The sequence below is a fragment of the Sorex araneus genome, chromosome 10 (genome assembly GCF_027595985.1).
Source record: "Sorex araneus isolate mSorAra2 chromosome 10, mSorAra2.pri, whole genome shotgun sequence".
NCBI lineage: Eukaryota > Metazoa > Chordata > Mammalia > Eulipotyphla > Soricidae > Sorex > Sorex araneus.
The window spans coordinates 61762207-61782549 of NC_073311.1; the positions used below are offsets into that span (position 1 = coordinate 61762207).

Sequence of the window (20343 nt, forward strand, 5' to 3'; positions counted from 1 at the left end):
GATAGAGTGCTTACACACACCTGGCCATGGAGCCGAGATTGTACACTCTGTGGTCACATCTGGTACAGGGGGTTCTGTCCCAAACAACACTCTTGCCTGCACCAGCTTGGATGGGAGTGATGCCAGGGAGCTAGCTTAGTTCTCGCATCATCGAGGAGTACTCTCACTGAACCATCCCTGACATTTTTTTTTTTAACAATTTACTTTTCCTTTTTGGGTCACACCTGGCGATGCACAGGGGTTACTCCTGGCTCTGCACTCAGGAATTACCCCTGGCCGTGCTCAGGGGACCATATGGGATGTTGGGATTTGAACCTGGGTCGGCCGCATGCAAGGCAAACGCCCTACCCGCTGTGCTATCGCTCCAGCCCCCCATCCCTGACATTTCTAAGGGCTATTCTGAAAAATTAAAAAAAAAATGGGTGGGGGGCACCTGGGCAAGGCTGGGGCTCTTCGTGCAGATCCTGTGCTCCAGCCCTTCGAGCCATCTGCCTGGCTGAGGGCTGTTGTTTCGGAGACGCGGAGTTTCAGGAGCTCCCTAGGTGGGCATTCCTTACCCTCCACCGGTTTCAAGCCCTGGCACAGACGACTCCCACCCACAAGCACCAGGACACGAGGACAGGAATGAGCAGTGCAGTATTTGCAGCAGCAACGCCATCTCCATCTGGCCTCCTGCCACATTTCTGCTACTTCCCGAAGAACTGAGAGAACAAAAGGTGTTGGGCGAAGGAGTGCTCAAGGCCATCTGATAGCCCAACATTTCCCGACCGAGGAAAATGTATCTTCGTTGTGCTTTATTACACATGAAAGTGTCTCATGAGCAGGACCGCAAGGCCCATTTTATTCCATCTGTTTGGTCTCTTTGGGGCTACACAAGGTGGTGCTGAGGCTACTGGGGAGGGATGGTGTCCCCCAGGGAGCCGGAGGGGTGTGGCAGGGATGAGCCCTGACCTTTGCCTGAGAGCGAGCTGACTAGCTGGCTCCATGCCCCAGGAGTCACTGTTTCCCCCTTTTTAAACAGAGGTCTCCCCAGCTGCACTGGGTGAATATCAAGGTGCATTATCCTCAGCAATGGAAAGATTTTGTTTAGCTTCCTAAGGACGTGCCAGCCAATCTTTCAAAGCCGCGGGACCAGCGCTGAGCGTTCCCGTGGCTCCAAATCTTCCACGGGATGTGTTTGTTAGCATTTTGGATTTTAGCCACCCGAACAGGTAGGCACTCGCATTTCACTATTGTTCTAAGATGCAAATCACTGGAGAGCCTGACGTGGAACATATGTTCACATGCTTCTTTGCTGTTTATCTTCTTGAAGAGGTGCCAGTCTAATCCTTTCCCCGTTTCTAAATTGGTTTTCCTACCGTTCAGCTTGAAGAGTTATTTGTTCCCTTTGGACACAGCCTTACTTTTAAAATCAGATGTTTGGCAAATATTTTCTTTCCTGCTCAATAGCCTTTCCTTTCATTTAGTTAACTCTGTGTGTGTGTTTGTGTGTGTGTGTGTGTGTGTGTGTTTCTATTTGTTTTTGGGACACGCCCAGCAATACTCAGGCATTGCTCCTAGCAGTGCTCAGGAACACATGAATGGAATCTGGGTCTCCCTCATGCACAGCATGGGTGCTGGGGTTCGGCCAGAATTTTAATTTCAGCGAAGCCCAAGTCATCATTTCATCTTCCTAGCCCATGTTTTGGGTCATATATAGTATATATAATACACACAGAGACATATATCTGTATGTATGTGCACATACACGCTTTATATGTGTATATATATAATGGTCAAATCCCAGGTGACCTAGATTTTTCTCCTCTACATTCTCTTTAAGAGTTTCATGATTCTGGGGCTGGAGTGATGATAGCACAGCGGGGTAGGGCGTTTGCCTTGCATGCAGCCGAACTGGGTTCGATTCCCAGCATCCCATATGGTCCCCTGAGCACGGCCAGGGGTAATTCCTGAGTGCAGAGCCAGGAGTAACCCCTGTGCATCGCCAGGTGTGACGCAAAAAAAAAAAAAAAGTTTCATGATTCTGGGGCTGGAGTGATGATATCACAGCGGGGTAGGGCATTTGCCTTGCATGCAGCCGAACTGGGTTCGATTCCCAGCATCCCATATGGTCTCCCGAGCACTGCCAGGAGTAATTCCTGGGTGCAGAGCCAGGAGTAACCCCTGTGCATTGCCGGGTGTGACCCAAAAAGCAAAAGAAAAAAAAAAGAGTTTCATGGTTCTGGGGCCAGAGCGAGAGTACATTGGACAGGGCGTTTGCCTTGCACACGGCCGACCCGGGTACGATCATCTCCGACATCCCCAGGAGTGAGTCCTGAGTGCAGAGGCAGGAGGAACCCCTGAGCATCGCTGGGTGTGACCCAAAAAGCCAAAAAAGAAAAAAAGAGTTTCATGGTTTTCTCTTTTACACTGAAGTCAAGCATCCGTCTTGACGGTCTTCCAGGGCCAGGTCCTGAGAAGCGCAGGTTGCAGCCCATGACGTGGGGATGACTTAGCTCCAAGTGCTCCCTGGGGGGGAGAACTCATGCCAGGAGCCCTCGAGCCTCTACTACGGTGTTAAACTCACCGGGGGCGTGCAGAGCCGCAACCCGGCGGCGGCCCCTCGGACCCCCGCCCGCCCGTCCCGGTTCTGCATCTCCTTCAGGAACCGCTCCGGCGTCCCCGGCGCCCCGAGCCAACGGCGCAGGCAGGGACGCGGCGGCGGCGGCGGCGGCGGCGGCGGGGCCGGGCGCGCGCGCGGGGCGGGCGCGGGGCCGCGGGCGGCGGGCGCGGGGCCGCGCGCGCCCCATTGTGCCCCCGGCCCGCCGTGACGTCAGCGCCCCGCCCCGCGCGTGACGCGCGTCGGCCGGTCCCGGCATGCTCCGCGGCGGCCGGCGCTGGGCCGCACAGCGAGTGTTGCAGGAGCCGCCGCCGCCGCCGCCGCCCGGTGCCCGCGCCCGCCCCGCGCCCGCCGCCGCCGCCGCCGCCGCCGCCGCCCGCCCGCGCCCCCGGCCCTCCCGCGAGGGCGCCCCGGCACGGACGCCGCCGGCAGCCTGTCGGCGCCCGCCGCCCTCGTGGTCGCCGTCGCCGTCGTGGTGGTGGTGGTGTCCGCCGTCGCCTGGGCCATGGCCAACTACATCCACGTCCCGCCCGGCGCCCCCGAGGTGCCCAAGCTGGACGTGACGGTGCCCGACCAGGAGGAGCAGCGCTGCCGCGAGGGCGCCCTGCGCCTCCTGCGGCACCTGCGGCCGCACTGGGACCCCCAGGACGTGACCCTGCAGGTAACGCCCGCGCCGGCCCGGGGGTCCCCGCCGCGCCGCCCCGGCACGCCCCCGAAGGTCACTGCCCCCGGCCCGTGCGGGGGCCCGGCGCGGTGCCCGGTGACGCGCCCCCGTGTCCACGGCGCCGCGCGGCCCTGCTCCCGCTGCCCCCGCGCCCCCCCGCCCCAGTCCCCGGGACCCCCGCCGCGCTGCCCACCCGACGGGCGGCTGCCCCCGCGCCCCTGACCCCCCCAGCGCCCGGGACCCCCGCCGCGCTGCCCACCCGACGGGCGGCTGCCCCCGCGCCCCCTGACCGCCCCTCCCCCAGTCCCCGGGACCCCCACACGCGCTGCCCACCCGACGGGGCGGCTGCCCCCGCGCCCCCCCTAGTCCCCGGGCCCCCGCCGCTCTGCCCACCCGACGGGCAGCTGCCCCTGCGCCCCCTGACCCCCCCAAGTCCTCGGACCCTCCCTACCCCCCCCGCAGGTCTCGGGACTGCCCACCCGACGGGGCGGCTGCCCCCCGCGCCCCCTGACCGCCCCCCCCCAAGTCCTTGGACCCTCCCCCTCTCCAGGCAGGTCCCGCTGACCGCCGCACAGCTGCCCCCGCGCCTCCCCCTCCCCGCAGGTCCCCAGACCCGCCCCGTTGCCCCACCGGCCTGGGGGGGCCCCCCGCCCCCGCCCCACCGGCTTCCGAAGGGCTCGTCCTTCCGTGGGACTTGGACGCTGCATTTCGTCCAGGCTTCGGACTCCCCGCCCCCTGCGACCCCCTTCCCCGTCGGGAGCACCAGCGCCCCGAGCCCCCCAGGCCTGCCCCATCCCGAGGCCGTCGGGGGTGGGGGCTGGGGAGGGCAGGCTCCTGTTTTTCTTGAGCCCCCACAGCAGAAATTGGGGAGAAAAAACCAAAATCGATCCGGGAACAAAATTGGGAACCCACTCGCTTCCTAATACACAGTTTTTGATCAGTTAGGACGCTATCTTTAATTTTAATTTTTTTTTTAAAGATTTTTGAGTTTCAGAAACTGCAAAAGGTAAAAAAGAAAAAATAAACCAGACACAAAAAAACAGTCACCTAAAAAACACACAAAACAAACCCCAGCAAAAAAAAAACCCAAGAGGAAAAGAAACTGCTTTTCCCGTGCAAACACATAGTCGGAGTGCTGGGATATTTGGGATTTTTAATCTCAGCAGCAACGGGAAAACCTTCCCCTGAACTTGACACACCAGACATCCACCTTGTCCTTCCTAGTTTCGTTTTTCGGGCAGTGTTGTTCACTGTATTCAGATTCTTCACGAAGTAACCGGGGATAAAAGATGAATAAAACATGAATCGGGCTCCAGGGCCCAGAACTGTTTCTGACACTTGCGTGTTAGTTTCAGTTCTTATTGTCTAGAAGAATTTTAAACACATTTAATGGCCTTAGGAGTTTTGGGGGAAAAAAAAATTGTTACTAAATGAAATTATAAGGGAGTGCTTTTTTGTTAGTCAGTATATGTGTAATTAAAAGGTTTCCCTTAATTAAAGAAAATTAAATTAATTGAAACGTCCAATTGAAACTCCATACTCATTTCGTGTATTATTAACTAATTTGTAGTTTATAACAAAGTCATTTGTATTCTGGCAATTATAAATTAAGCATATTAATTTTAGCCAGTGCTGCTTCCTGGTAACCTCTGGGTCTGGCAAATGTTACTTTTTAAGGAGGGATTATGAAGGTGGGGCTTGGGGGAGGGGGGAATTTGCATTCTTATGACTTTATTTAAAAGGAGTAATAGCTGCCCCTCAAGGGCACTTAAAACCAGGTTTAGAGTTAAGACTTAAAAAGAAATAGTACTATTTAATCTCCTAAACTAGGTGCTTTTTTTTTTTTTTATTGATTAAAGCCAGTAGATAGCTTTAAAAATAGGAGACAGGGTAAGTGTGGTGTAACATGCAATAGCTTCTGATGGTCTAATTGAATGTTATCTTTTCCCTTTGTTGGCACCTTAAAAACCTTTGGACCTGTAATCCAGTCTTTTCTCATTTGTCAGTGAAGGTAAATACCGGGTCTGAGTCTCCAGGAGGGCTGCTAGTCACACCCACCCAAGTTCCAGCGGGGGTCTCCGTCGGACGGCCACAGAGTTGAGTTGAACCAAGGGTTATTGATGGCTCTCCCCTCTCAGCCTGATGTCGTATGGCCACGCTCGGCTCCGACGGTGCCTCAGGATTTCATTAGGAGATCTCAATGGGAGTATTTTCCTGTGTGATTTGCTTTTATTTCCTTTGATGTAGGAAAATAAAAACGCACGCGGCCCCTTTCTGCAGGGGAAGCTGCACTTGGTCACACACTGAAACTCCGGGAGTCACCAGGAGGGTTCTCTTCTGTAAAAAAGAAATAGATTTCTTTTTCTTCAGATGTTTTGTGTGATTTCACATGCGGTAGGGGTGGGGGATCTGTCCTCTGCCACGGGCCATTTGGGTGGCATTTGTCCTGTACAGTGTAGTGGGGGGCTATGGCAGCTGACCGGAAGTGTGACCTTGTGGCACTGAAGCCGTGAAGGGCGGGAAGGTTGGTTGCCTTGATAGCGGCCACCTGGGGTTCGACGCCTGGCATCCTGTATGGTCCCCCAGCCTGAGCACAGAGTCAGGAGTAAGCCCAGAGCATCACTGGGTGAGCCCCCCCACAAAAACCCCCTAACAGACCTAACAGAAGTGTGTGCTAGTCAGGCTCTTGCCCCCAGCTTGGCCCCTGGATGACAGTCCCCTGCCGCCGGTGGCTCCCAGCCCTCCTTTGGAATGACCTTTTCATCTAGTCATAATTTTATCTGACAGTTACTCTTGCTGGGATATGCAGGAAAATCCAGAAGCCAGCAAAAAACAAAATAAAACAAAACAAAACAGAAAAAGCCTATTTCGTTGCTGTTACAGTGTTAGCGGACCTTGTCTTTGACAGTCTTCATGGGCAAGGTCCTTAACCAGGGACGCATGGAATGATAAATTTTATTTTAAATCCAGTTTTCCTAAGTCTAAAGTGACTTGTGTTTGGGGCAGACCCATGGCTGCCTCGCTGCTCCTGCAGGGTGCTCGGGCCCGAAGGCCGTGCCGGATGGAGCCCTCGCAGGCTGGTGGAGCTCCCGGTCCGCCCCGGTTCTGTTTCCTGTGTGCCCAGGATGAGGGAACGTGTGGGTGCGCCATCTCCCAGAATGGAGCCCCTCTGCGGCAGGACTGCCACCGGGGAACTCAGCGCCGGGATTGTTGAGTGACTTAAATTGAATTTGCAGATTACAAATGGCGGATCTGGAGTAGGGGTCAAGGTTCTGAGTAAGATTATTGCGATTAAAGCAGGGAAGCCGTTGGTATGTACAAGGGACTTTTTGTTTGTTTTTTTGAGGCCCCCAAACTGTTTAGGGCCCCCAGGGCCCACTAGTGGCCATCCGTGGTCAGCTGCCAGACAGCGCGGCGCTGGGCCCGGCCGGCTCCTGACAGCAGGCGGTGCCGGGAACCAACTTGGGCCTTGTGCTTGGGACACAGGTGTTCCCGGCCTCTGGGCTCTCACCCTACTCCATAATAAGATTTCTCAGAAATAAAAGCTTTGGCCCAGAAAAGCGTTTTGTTCCCTCTGCCTCACAGTTCTTATGACACTTCTGCCTAAAAAAACCTTGTTTTTTGTCTTTGGGTGACACCTGGCTGTGCTCAGGGGCTTACTCCTGGCGGTACTCGGTGATTGAACCTGAGTCGGCTGCGTGCAAGGCAAACGCCCTACCGGATGTGCTGTTGTTCCGGCTCCGTCCCATCCCAGGACACTTGTCTGTCCTGACGCTTCTTACACCCCCTCCACTAAGAAGACGTAAACCTGGTTTTCCTTCTAAACTAGCTGAAGAACCATTGTTCAGCATGTTCCATCTTTCTTGTGTTCATTGTGTGTGCGGGGTGGGGCTAGTTTTAGGCCACACTGGTGATGCTCAGGGTCCAGCCCTCTGTCCTCTGTCCTCTGCCGAGGACCTGGTGGTGCTTGTGGGGACCATCACAGTGCCCGGGTTTTGAATGGGGTCACAGGCATGTAGAGGAAGCTCTTAACCCCTGTTCTGTCTCTTGGGCTCCGTTGTGTTTCCTGTATCTTGGAGTCTGTGTGGATGATAGCGAAGATTCGAGAGGCAGCGGGGAGGACGACAGCCCCAGTGTGATGCTCGGAGGGAGTACAGGTGGTCTCACTACAGGCTGTCAGCCGGACTCCTTAGCTGTGACATGCTCCGTGCGTCCAGAGGATTGTGGGAATGAAAGAAATCCTCCTGGCAGCTATTATTGCTAGTGAGTCCATATTCTGTATTGGTTTCCCCTGTGAAAAAGCGATTCATACATGTTCTTTCCCCTTTGGAATTCTCAGGGTATGTTATGTTGAGATAAGTCTTCATGTTAGGTTACGCAGCTGTTTTCCTATCTTCCTTCCCTCCCTGTTTGCGGGGGCGGGTATGGGCCATACCTGGCTCTCCACTGGGCCATACTGTGTCTTTATAGGAGTCTTGAGTCTTACAGATACCAGAAGGAAGGGTTTTTTTTTGTTTTTTTTTTGCTTTTTGGGTCACACCCAGCGAAGCTCAGGGGTTACTCCTGGCTCTGCACTCAGGAATTACTCCTGGTGGTGCTTGGGGGACCATATGGGATGCCGGGGATCGAACTCGGGTCCGCCGCGTGCAAGGCAAATGCCCTACCCGCTGTGCTATCTCTCCGGCCCCAGAAGGAAGGGTTATAGTTTTTATTCATCCTGATTTCTTTTGTGTCCGTGGCCGAGTTCGCTGCCTGTTCTCTCTCTCCAGCGTTCTCTTAATCTGGAAGCCGGGACAGAGCGTGTATGGACGAGGCTGGCCCGGAGGGAGGCGGAATGTTCAACAGGCTCCTGCGTCTTAGACTGCGATGTGACCCTCAGGTCGGGAACTGAGTGTGCCCGTTCATTTTTAGATGTGAATAGCAGTGTGTTCCGGACTAAGCAGACCCCTCCTCCCGCCTTTGAAGCCCCGGGAGGCCCCAGGTTCGGGAAAGGGTGGTTCTTGGGATCTCGGTCACGGCCATTTGTTGCCTTTGGCAACTTTGGAAATCTTTATCCGGGGCTTTCTGCTGTAGAAAATAGTACGAAATAGTAAAATTATGAATAGCACAGGTTGTTCCGACATGCCTTCCTCCTCCCTGCTACCTGCTCATTTGTAAGTTGAAATATTCATCTGAAAGAATCACAAGCGCTTCGACTCAGCAATGCTGACGTGTTCATTTACTTTCATTTACTTTTTTCCTAAGAGCCACATCGTTCTGGGAGGGTCAACCTGAGCTGAGCTTGGCAGGAAAGATGTGATTAGCCTGGAACGGGGAAGCGTTCGTTCCTGGCAGAGAAACTGCTCGGACATAGCCGGGCCGAGGGTTTTGGGCCGACAGGAAGTGGGAGTGGTCTTTGGGCCAGGGGGCGGGGGAGACGGAAGCTGTGACCCCCGGGAGGAGCTGGCACTTTCCCTCCAGGCCACCATGGAGGGCCTGGGATGTTTCTTTAAGTAGACAGTCGAGACCTTGGAATCGGGGTGCAAGTGAAAACTTGGGCTGTGGTTTTTTTTTTTTTTTTTGCGAGGGGGGGATGGTCACACCTGGCGATGCACAGGCGATGCACAGGGCTTACTCCTGGCTGTGCACTCAGGAATTACTCCTGGCAGTGCTCAGGGACCATACGGGATGCTGGGAGTCGCACCTGGGTCAGCTGCGTGCAAGGCAGATGCCCTCCCCGCTGTGCTGTCGCTCCAGCCCCGGGCCCGTGGTCGTGAAACTGGTGCCCAGCGCAGTGCCAGGAGGCTAAATCAGTAGCGTGGCCCCGACCACGGCGGCTGGGAGGATGAGTGATGAACACGTGGTCGGGGGGGATGGCTGCGCGGTGGTCGGGTCCCGGTACAGCTGGGGTCAGGCTTCTGTAGATGGACGAAGTCGAGGACAGTTCTGTCCCTCGCCGTGTGTTCCACTCAGCTCGTCTGGGAGGGACATAACTGGAAGAGACTGGTCCGGCCGGTCCAGATGGGCAGTCCGGGGCCCCGGGAGGATGGGGTGGGCAGAGGGGACATGCTGACCTGGGCAGGACTGGCTTTCGCCCTCGGGGGCAGAGGCAGCCGCAGGGCCTTTCGTTCTGTGTTTTGGGGCGAGTGACTAAGGAAGGGGGGGGGATAGGAGCCCTGGGCTTCAGGCCCCAGGGAATCGGGGTTTAATTTCTCGTGGCTGTTTTATAAGGAGTTATCTTTAATGTAGCGCGTGGCTATAAATAGACACACTCTTTTCACGCTGATAAAAGTCATGAGGTGCAAGAAGCCCGGAAAAGTACATGGGACATAAATTACTGTAGATCAGGTCCTGGAGTTTCCCCCGCTCGGGAAAGAGCATCTTGCCAGCACCCGGAGTACCCCCTTGGCCCTGCCTGGAGCAGACGCCTTAACTGACAGTTAAATGAGCAAAATAGAGCATTTTGAATGAGTCTTTTTTTTTTTTTAAACAAGGTGGTACGACTCTGAGAAAATAATATGCTAAGTTCGATTTGTTTAAAAATGGGAGTAGCAGACCCCCTTGGGGCATTGAGGCCCACGGAAAGGGCCCCCCTGAGACTAGGGTCAGCTTCGTCCCCCTGCCGAGAGGTAGACTGTTGTCTCCTGCTGGGGTTCCGTGTTCCGTGTGCTGGAAGGCTCGGCCGTTTGCGTGTAGGTTCGTGTGTGAGACGGGCTCCGTCCACAGGCGCCCGTGAAGCCAGTGTTCCTGAGGGGGCAGAGCACGTGGGCAACGCCGACTCCGGTCCCATGCTCGGCACCGCATCTCGTCTCCCGGGCACCTCTGGGAGGGTCCTCCCAGAGCACCAAGCTAGGAGTAGCTCCCGAGCACCACCGGTGGGGGTCCAGACCCCTTCATTCCGTCCGCCCGCCGAGCTCCTTTGGTTCATTCAGGGAACCCACTCGGAGTGGGTGAGGGGACCCGGCACTTCTACCGTGGGGCCCTGGCTTTGGGGGAAGGGAGCGGGGGCTGTGCCCTGGAGTGAGGTGGGGAGGGGGCGGGCAGGAGCTGCACCAGGGGAGGGCGGGTAGTCACTGCTGTGACCACACAGGGTGGCCCGGGGCGGGGCGCTGTGTGTTTGCAGCCCGCCCTGGCCCCGAGGCTGAGCCGGCCTTTCACTGAGGCTTCCCGAGAGAAGGAGGGAGGAGGAACGGGAGAAAAGCCACAGCCAGAGGGAAGAGCTGTTGCTCCCGAGATAAATAGGAAACCAGACTCAACGGCCTATTGACGGTTGTTGCTGTTTTGTTTCGAGTTCCGGCCCGGCCCACACACGGGCGAGCGGGTGCCCTGGCCTTGGCAGACGGCTCGGCCCCTTTCCTGTGGACCGTCCTTGGGGCTCTGCTCAGCTCCCCCGGGCGTCAGGCGCGCCCTGGCGGGTGGGCACGATGGGGCCGGTCGCGGCGCCCCCAGGGGTTGAGTGCGTGTGGACGGTGCAGGTGCTCCTGGCGTCCGGGAGTGTGTGTGGTCTGGGCTGGGGCCGGTGTCTGTGGGGCCGGGTGGCGGGCCCCGTGCAGCTCTCGAGGCGCCTAGCCCCAGCCTCAAGCCTGCTCTGAGCCGCCGTCCAGGCCCAGGCTCCGGACCCTGAACCAGGCGCCTCGCCCCCAGGCCCGGCTTCCAGCTTCCAGTTTATGGCTGAATATTCAGATACTTGCTTTACTTTAAAAAAATTTTTTTTTGGTTGTGCTGAGGGCTTCACTCCCGGTCCTGGGCCCATCTGGGCTCAGGGGACGCTCCTGGCAGGACTTGGCGGGGGTGGGGGTTTTGTGTGGTGCTGGGAATTCAGCCAGAAGTGGCTGCTTCACCGGGCCACTCCCTCGACCGTCCCTCTGGCTTCTACCCAGGTTTCTAATGCCTGACACTAGTGCCCTTTACATTCAACATTTGAAGTTCAGTTACAAAAAACAAAATAAGTTGGGAGATTTGCCATGATGTAAGTTACGGTCCATTATATTTGTATTTTTAAATTTGCCAAGTCCTTTTTTTTAATGTCGTAGCACGCAAGACCTTGGAAGGATCACCTGTGTTCAGACACGCACGTATGTGTAACTAGCACAGTACAGAGCCGAGAAATAACAGGCAAAAAAATTGTCGAAGTAATTGATAAATTAACACTTGCAAGAGAGTGATGTTCTGGACTGAGGCCGAAGCACATTCAGTTTCGCATTCACAGTGCAGATGGCAGACGGAGAGGCCCTGTGGCATCCAGAGGTTCCTTTCTGTGAAGTGACACTTTAAAATTGGTGTTTCGCGGCTGGAGCGATAGCACAGCAGGGAGGGCATTTGCCTTGCACGCGGCCGACGTGGGTTCGATTCCCAGCATCCCATATGGTCCCCTGAGCACTGCTCAGGAGTAAGTCCTGAGTGCATGAGTCTGAGTGCATCGCCGGGTTGACCCAAAAAGAAAAAAAAAATGGTGTTTGGTTGATTTCCCGTTGCCGGGTCTCCGCGGCTGAGGAGCACTAACCCTTTCCTTCCTTCCCCCCTTCCGTCTCCGGCAGCTCTTCACGGACGGAATCACGAACAAGCTCATCGGCTGCTATGTGGGCAGCACCATGGAGGACGTGGTCCTGGTGCGCATCTACGGCAACAAGACGGAGCTGCTGGTGGACCGCGACGAGGAGGTGAAGAGCTTCCGCGTGCTGCAGGCCCACGGCTGCGCCCCGCAGCTCTACTGCACCTTCAACAACGGGCTCTGCTACGAGTTCATCCAGGGCGAGGCCCTGGACCCCCGGCACGTCTGCAACCCCGACATCTTCAGGTGGGCTCAGCCTCCCGGCCCCGCGGCCCTCTCAGGGCTGGCTCTGGGCTCGGCTCGAGCGACACCGTGTGGACGGGTCGAGCGCGGTGCACGCAGAGGGCCAGGGTGCGGCCCCCCGGGCTCTGCCAGGAGTGTGGCCCTGGGACCAGAGGGAGCAGCCCAGCCTTCCCTGCCGGAGCAGGGCTCCCCGCCCCCGGGACCAGAGCAGGATCCACTGCTTGCCCTGGCGCGGGCCTCGTCGTCAGGTTCTCGCTTACTGGGATTATATTCCATTGTCGTTCTGCATTTGTCATGAGTTAGTGCGGTGTCTGGACTTCTGTGTCAGAGGCCCGTTGGTGGTGCGGGGGCCACGCCCGGCTGTGCTGGGCTCACTCCGGGGCAGCCGGGGGACTGTGTGTCATGCCGGGACTAAACCTGTAACTCAGGTCAACCCCTCTGCCCGTTTGACAGGCACCCTGGCCGCAATCGTGTCTTGTATATTTATGCACAGTCATTTGACTACAATCGCCCTCTTAGTATTCTCCCTTTGTTTCTAAAAACTCTCGTAAACGGGCTTGATTTGAAAACAGGTTATGCATAAGCCAGAAGTCCTCAAATTTTTTTTTTTTTTGCTTTTTTTTGGGTCACACCCGGCAATGCACAGGGGTTACTCCTGGCTCATGCACTCAGGAATTACTCCTGGCAGTGCTCGGGGGACCATACGGGATGCTGGGAATTGAACCCGGGTCAGCCGCGTGCAAGGCAAGCGCCCTACCCGCTGTGCTATTGCTCCAGCCCCCTCAAACATCTTGATTCAAGATCCTTTTATATATATATATATATATATATATATATATATACACACACACACACACACACACACACACACACACATATATATACACACATATATATGTTTTTTGTTTTGTTTTTTTTTGGCTTTTTGGGTCACACCCAGTGGTGCTCAGGGGTTGCTCCTGGCTCTGCACTCAGGAATTACTTCTGGCGGTGCTCGGGAGACCATGTGGGATGCTGGGAATTGAACCCGGGTCGGCCGCGTGCAAGGCAAACTCCCTCCCTGCTATGCTGTCGCTCCAGCCCTTTGTGATCCCTTTATATTTTTTTAGGGGTTATTGAAGGCCGGAGAGATCTCAGGACCGAGACCATGCATTGCCAGGGGATGGCCTCTGCCTGTCACGACACCACAGGGTCCCCAGCAGTGCTGGAACCCAGAAACAAAACCGAAAGATTGTCCAGGACAAAAGAGCTTGTGTCCATGTGAACGATGTTTGTTAGTATTGACTACATTGAAAGTAAGCACGTGCTTAAAATACAAGAGCCAGTGCCCGTTCTCTTGAGTTGTTAGGTGATGACACCCTCGTGTCACCCCACGGGCTCTCAGTGGCCACAGTGCATTGTAGGGGGGCGAGTAAACGAGGGGACGTGGCATCTTGGGGAGTGGTCACACCCTTCCTGTCAGCATCTGGGGTCTTTACCGGTTCTGGATCATAGAGAATCTGAAATTAACACACGGATAAATTGGAATGAGTCAGCAGTTACCTGCTTGAAGCCTGTTCCAAGTAATCCGCAGAGAGGTCTGCTCCGCACGGCTGTCGGCTGTCACTGCCTTCGCTCAGATGCTGTGACGTTATGGGAGCAGCCTGATAAATAGAGTTAGACCTGCTCCTCGGTAGCAAAATTTTCCTTTGGGTTTTCAGGCCTGGGTGTGTGAAAGTGTGTTTATATACTTAAACCGTTGAAAGATTATTTATAAGTCTTTATAATGTTTGAGGAGAACCATTATCACAGGATTAAAATACGTAGATGCATAATATCACCAAAGGAAGAACTGGAGTTGGAGCCAGAGAAAAAAATATATTTGCCCAGGTAATAGAGAAGGCCCGTACCAACTTCCTGGTATCTGGCAGGGAAGGGTCCTAGTTCTAGATGTCAGCGTTCAGAGGGCTTATGAAAAAATACTGCTGATGGCTAATGCCAATTTCCCTGCTCTAGCCATTGTGACTGACTTTGTAACATCTGTACTTTCATGAAATTTGCACTCGTGGCCCCTTTTACCAAGTGTACCAAATTTAAACTTTCACTTGAACTCCAGGGGCAGTGATATATAGTATTAATACAGGCACCTGCACATTTCATTAAAAAATGGAATACTGTTAGAAACCAATTATTAGTACTTCCAATTAAATTCATTTATATTCTTTGATACTGACTTGTAATTAACTGATTCATTGAATTGAACTCCGGCTAAAAGAAGCAGTGGAGGCTGAGAAGCAACCAGCGACGATGCCAGAGTGATCCAGGAAGGAGCAGACAGCGTGAGGGTTGGTAACGCTTGCTGTTGCCAGCTGATTTGTTCCCGTTAGAGTGTAATTATCTTAGGGTGTATGGCAGCGTTTGGTGGTCTTGTTAATATAAAATTAAGGAAAGCTAATTCGGGAAAAGAACATTTTGATTAAGCTAAATTGCCAATTGATTTTATAGATTGTTATATTTTAGTTTCCAAATATTCATGGTAAAATACTTTTAAAAAATTCATTGGTCAAGCAGTTGACTGGCTGGTAATTCTGGAGTCCTTGAGACTAGGAATGCAGATTTGGCACAGTGTGCTTTTCCCTTGGAGAAGGAGTTTCGGGGTAGGCAGGGGAGAGAGTATCGGAAGGAAGACACTTGCCTGCATGCAGCTGCAGTGGCCGTGACCCGAAGCACCTACGGTCCCCTGGGGCCCGCCGGGGCCCCTCCCGAGCACTGAGCCCCTGCGCCCCTCCCCAGCACTGCCCGTGTGCCCCTGCCGTCGCCCAGCCCAGTTTCCTGTGTTGATGGGGAAAAGGATCTCCGGCTGGTACATGCTAACAGTTTTGAATTAGCTAGGTATTCCATTGAGTCATTGTTATTAAATCAGGCTAATGTGCAGGCAACAATGTGGCCTGATTACATTATAGCCTCCGTGAATGTCCATCAGGTTCTCTAGTGCTGTCTCAGTCAGGGACGGCTGCGTGTCCGCACCCACGGTGGGGGAAAGTGCCTGCTTGGGCTGTGAAAGGCAGCTGGGCTACAGTGTGTGTTTGTTCGAGTCTAGGAGAAATAGACAGTGCCTGGTCCGATGTCCACCCTGTGAGGAGCAAAATTTCTTTTGGAAAAAATAAGTAGTGTATACAGAAGACCGGAAAAAGTTTTCAAAAGGAGCGCATAGTTGCCGGCGGTAAACTTGGTACCTGAGGCGGTGTTTCACCTCCGTCACGTTAGTGTGTAAACTTGGTACCTGAGGCGGTGTTTCACCTCCGTCACGTTAGTGTGTGGCCAAGGCACTTGCTCGGCACGGGACTGGCCTGAGGTGGGCTCCCAGCTTTGCCAGGAGAGATTCCCGGGCCAGCGCCAGGAGTGGGCTGGGGGTGTGGCCCCCAGCAAACAAGGGAGATCGCACCAAGTTCGTCCGTAATCCACCGCAGGGAAGTATATGGCGATCTTTCTTATGTGCAGAGCTTTTCTTTGTCAGCCATTGCAGAGACCTTTAGAAAAGTTGAGTGATATTTTGGGCTGGGGGGGGGTGGCCGAAGTGGGGGCACAGCTGTGCGCGTGGAGGCCCAGGCTGGCTCTGTGGCTCCCTGGCCTTGTGGTTTCATGAGCCCCGCGGGGTGTGGCCCTGACACAGGCAAAACAAACCCAATCCAAAGCGCCCCGAGATTGGAAACTGAAAAAAACTCAGATGTTCAGGGGATTTTTTAAAAATCAGGGTATTTTCTAAGCTTGTGTCTTTCGGGGAACGGAATCCTGAAGTTTATTTAATTAAAAACCAGAAAAGGAAATGAAGGGAGGATTGGGGGCTGGAGCGACGGTACAGCAGGTCGGACACTGTCCTACCGCCACCAGCCTGGCTTTGGTCCCTGGCCCCGTCAGTCCCCGAGCACTGCTCAGTGAGCCCTGAGCGCTGTGGGCGAGCCCCCTCCCCTAGAACCGTGAAAACAGGACAAAAAAGGAAAGCTGGACTGGAAACCAGCGACTTACGCTGGTGGCGCCAAGTTGCAAGTGCAGTTAGTGATGTTCTCCTTTGGAGTTGGCAGGGGACTCGGAACTCAGGTGGTGACGTTTCATCCTGTGTTTCTGTCGACTCTCATCTTCAGATACAGTTAGGGCACCGCAGCACGGGCTGACGCGGGGGTTACCGGGAGAGGGTAGTTTTGAATATTGCCTACAGCATGCCGAATGGCTAGTACAAGGCCAAGAGGAAGATCAGTTTAATAGTGCACCTGTCGCGTCAGTGTCTGGAAGTGAAGGAAAGGAGTGGGATGGTGGATTGAGAAACGATTTTCCAATTCAGAAATTTCCTGCAATAGTGCTCTTGGGTTTTTAGGAGCCTCGGAGAGGAGCAGTTAGTATTTGGAATATTCAGGAAAAAGGTCTCTGGAGCTATAGAACTTTCAAACACGGCCTTCCCGGGAATAGAATAGGACTTTAAAGTCCACTTTCCTGGTTGGCGCTAGGGAGAGTCAGTGTTGTTTCACTGGAGCAGCCTTCTGAGAGCGGAATTCCTTATTCCACTCCGTCAGTCTTCTGTAGTGAAAACCCTGAGTTCTGCTGGCAAAAGTCAGACATCGTTGACTTTCTCTGTAGTTGTTCGTGTTAGGGCCTCTGATTTGCGGCCCTGTGAGCGATGGCTTCAGGATTCCCTCCCCTCGCCAGAGCGCCTTCTTCCCCCAGAGGCCACGCCTGCCAACCCCTCACCCCCCAGACTCAGTTCTGTGAACGGGCTGCCCCGTGCCGTTGCCTAGGCCTTCTGTTGCCGCCTTCCCGTGTCAGTTCCGAGGAGAATTCTGCATCTTCCCCTCACCTTTGCCTTGACTCTGCACAGTGCCTCCATTCCCTCCGTATGGCAGACCAAAGTGCATGATTTTGTCCTTTTTTTAATAGCTGCTTAGTATTCCATTGTGCATATATGCCACAACTTTTGGTAATCTGTATTTATTTATTTTGCTTTTTGGGTCACTCCTGGCGATGCACAGGGGTTCCTCCTGGCTTTGCACTCAGGAATTACTCCTGGCGGTGCTCAGGGGACCCTATGGGATGCTGGGAATCGAACCTGGGTTGGCTGCTTGCAAGGCAGACGCCCTCCCTGCTGTGCTATCACTCCAGTTGCCGTAATATTTAATTTTTAAAGGTTATTTTCCTACATAAAACCATAATTAGTGATTTTTTTAAAACACGCTGTTACCTTATTGAAGAAATTTGAGTTTATGTAAAACTTTGCTAATAAGCCATTGTGCTCTAAGTACTTTTCAGAATCTTGTGACCATTTTATTTAGTTTTTTTGTTGTTGTTTAGTTGGAAACATATAAAAATTTTACCATTGTGTAAATGGTAACTGGCTGGAGCAATAGGACAGTGAGTAAGGCATTACCTTGCACGTGCTCAGCCCAGGTTCGGTCCTTTGTATGGTCCGCTTAACCTTCCAGGAGTAAGCCCTGAGCACTTCCGGGTGTCGTTCCCACGCCAGATTTTTAAAAACCATCTTTATTAATCAGAATCAGAAGAAATTGAGTCACCATGACTTACAGTACTACTAGTGAAACACTTCAGCGTCTAATATCGTAACCTTAATCAGTTTTTAAGTTTGTTCTTTTGTAATGTCAAACTGTTGTCTCTGTTCTGTATCCAAACTCCACAATTCTTTTCACCTTGCAAGACTATATTAAAAAGAAGGTTCTCAAGGCAGCAAATAGTGTTCCTAGTCGGGTTTTAGACGTACAGTCTCCCAGCCCCGGTCCCCCTGCCAGTATTCCAGGTTCTGCCCCCACCAGTGGCCCCGTCTGGCTGTTGGAAGTTTGCAAGACTCAGATTTGAGATGAGATTTGATCTCAGATTTGAGATTTGGAGACCGGGTCCGAGATCTCTTCTCGCCCTGCTTGGCAGGTGATTGCCCTTTCTCAAGGTTGATGAATGTGCATGCTTGCATAAACTGTGTTTTGCCTTTGAGCCAGCAATGGACATTCGGGGTTTGCTCGTGCCCCTGCTGTCGTGTCCCTGGTGTGCAGAGACCCTTGTGGGAAGGTGCTTCCCGTGCTTCCTCTCACGGGCTGGCTGGCTGGGCCAAAGTCCATCGCGTTTCTCCCTTCCCTTTTCTTTTCCTGTTTGTTTTCAATTGAGAAATCAAATTTGATTTTACAGTACAGAGTGCTTTTTATTCTCTCGGCTGTTAGCCGGATGTGGAATTGCTGGGTCCTGTGATGATTCCGTTCTTGGGGGGGAGCTGCCATGCTGTTTTGTTTTTTTTCCTGGTGGGTGTATTCCTGCTGTGGCTCTCGGACCCTGCATGATGCATGTTTAGGAGATGACTTGCTTTCGTTTGGGATGTTCTGCCCGTTGCTTTGTCACCTGTGTTCATTTAATGCTTCTGTGGTATGTGGTAGGACGTGGTGTGGACGGGAAGTTAATTTTCAGATTCATTGTTTATGAACGTGAATGCAGACAGTTGTTACCTAACGTCAGTTTTGGGGTAGTTGACACACGGCAGTGCTCAGGGACTGAGTGCTCAGGAGGGACTCCCGGGCAGTGCTTCAGGGGTCATGTGTGGTGTTGGGATTTGAACCGGATTGGCAGGATGTAAGGCCAGTGCCTTAACCCTGGTACTTACTATCTCTCTGATCCTCAGACTAATTGAGTAATTAAGATTTTTGTTTGACCTTCATGGGCATCATTGTATCACTGTATCACTTGTCATCCCGTTGTTCATCAATTTACTCAAGCGGGTGCCAGTAACGTCTCCATTTGCCCCAGCCCTGAGGTTTTAGCAGCCTCTCCTTAGTTGTCTTTCCCAATGATTGGAGGCTCTTTCGGGGTCAGGGGAATGAGACCTGTTATTGTTACTGTTTTTGGCATATCGAATATGCCACGGGGAGTTTGCCGGGCTCTGCTGTGCGGGCGGGATGCTCGGTAGCTTGCCAGGCTCTCCGAGAGGCATATATATTTATTTCCCTCTATGATGATGTGTCCAGGAATATGTTCACTCATGCGTGAGGCTTGGCCCGAGCGTGTGGAAAGTGACCTGGAGCGTGGTGGTGGGGTAGTGGAGGTCGGCTGCCGGGGCTGGGTTTCCTGGGGCGGGGAGGACTCTCACCCACCCCCTCTGGGGCGCCCTGAGTGAAACAGCCTGGGGCGGAGTCCAGTGGCCCGGCTCTGGGGGCCTCAGTTTTATGCTCCCTTCTGGGAGAGGCGGCCGTGAGTGCTGGAGGGTGGCTGGAGGGTGGCCGATCTTAGATGAGAATAAATTGGAAAGAGCACTTAAATTAGGTAGTAGCCAGGAGTTTTGTTTCTCTTTTAAGAAAAGGGCCTGAGGTACGTGTAGTAAGGATCTGCTTAGATTCACACTGTAGAGACTGCACGGAGTGCAGGTGGAACGGGCCTCCTCCTGTGCCGTGCGCCGTGGGAGAGGCTGAGGCTGCTGCAGCGCCTTGGGCTCGGCTCCTCGTGCCCCAGTCGCCAGCTCCCGGCGGGGAAGTGTCGCGGGCCCCTCGCTGCTCACGGCCTGTGACAGCGCTGCAGTCCTGTCCGTCACGTTCCCCTCAGCCTGGGAGCACGAGGCGTGCAGCTGCTGTCCTTGTGCGTGTCGGACTGCAGTTTGGATTTTGTGAATCGGGGTGTCGTGCCCTTGGGGGCAAGGCTGGCTAAAGGGCATCGTTGTTGGTTTCTTTCCCGAGTCTCTGTGGAAGGACGCACTGTTCCTTTGACAGGGGCCCCTTGAGTTACACGGTTCGAGCCTTCCCTCCTCTCAGAACACACACTATTAGAAATAGTTCTCACAGGGCTAAAATCTGTCACAGGAATTTACACGTGTGTGTGTACTCTGCTTGTATGTAATGCGTGCCCACGTGTGTACATGCGTTTGCATAAGAAAGGAGTTTCTTACGCTTTTGCGACACCTGATTCTTTTTCATGAAGTTTCCTGGTGTTTACAGCGCCAGTACCTTATGTTCACCGGGGCTGTATACATATTTAAAAGATTGGCATAAAAATAGACTTCTCGGGGCTAGAGTTCCGCGGACAGGGCGCTCACCTCAGACCAGCCCCCGCTCCGTCCCTGTGCCTCAGGGGTCCCAGGAGCACCATCAGGAGGGAGGCGAGGAAGGCGTGCGCACAGCTGGGCTCAGCCCCCGCTGGAAACCAAAACCAAGACCAAGAAATACTTTTTTCTATTTCTGTAGACATGAATATGTGGTCCCGGGGAGGACACCCTCACCATACTTCCCTGTTCAGCTGTTGCAGATTCCATGGCAGTGGTTTTTGCAAAACACATGGGTACAACCATGATATGAA

General features: G+C 53.8%; 1 protein-coding gene across 2 annotated transcripts in view; it reads left to right on the forward strand.

Annotated features, from left to right (window-relative positions):
* The first annotated feature begins 2967 nt into the window (after positions 1 to 2967).
* The window catches only part of ETNK1 (ethanolamine kinase 1), a 45075-nt gene continuing 27699 nt past the window's right edge, over positions 2968 to 20343 (forward strand). The window contains exons 1-2 of one of the 2 annotated variants that reach the window (XM_055117997.1): positions 2968 to 3260; positions 11780 to 12039. In XM_055117997.1, the coding sequence (XP_054973972.1) occupies positions 3105 to 3260; positions 11780 to 12039 (416 nt within the window). In that variant the 5' untranslated portion in view covers positions 2968 to 3104. Of the gene's footprint in view, positions 3261 to 7248; positions 7527 to 11779; positions 12040 to 20343 lie in introns of those variants that run through there. The other variant, XM_055117996.1, reaches the window with a different exon arrangement.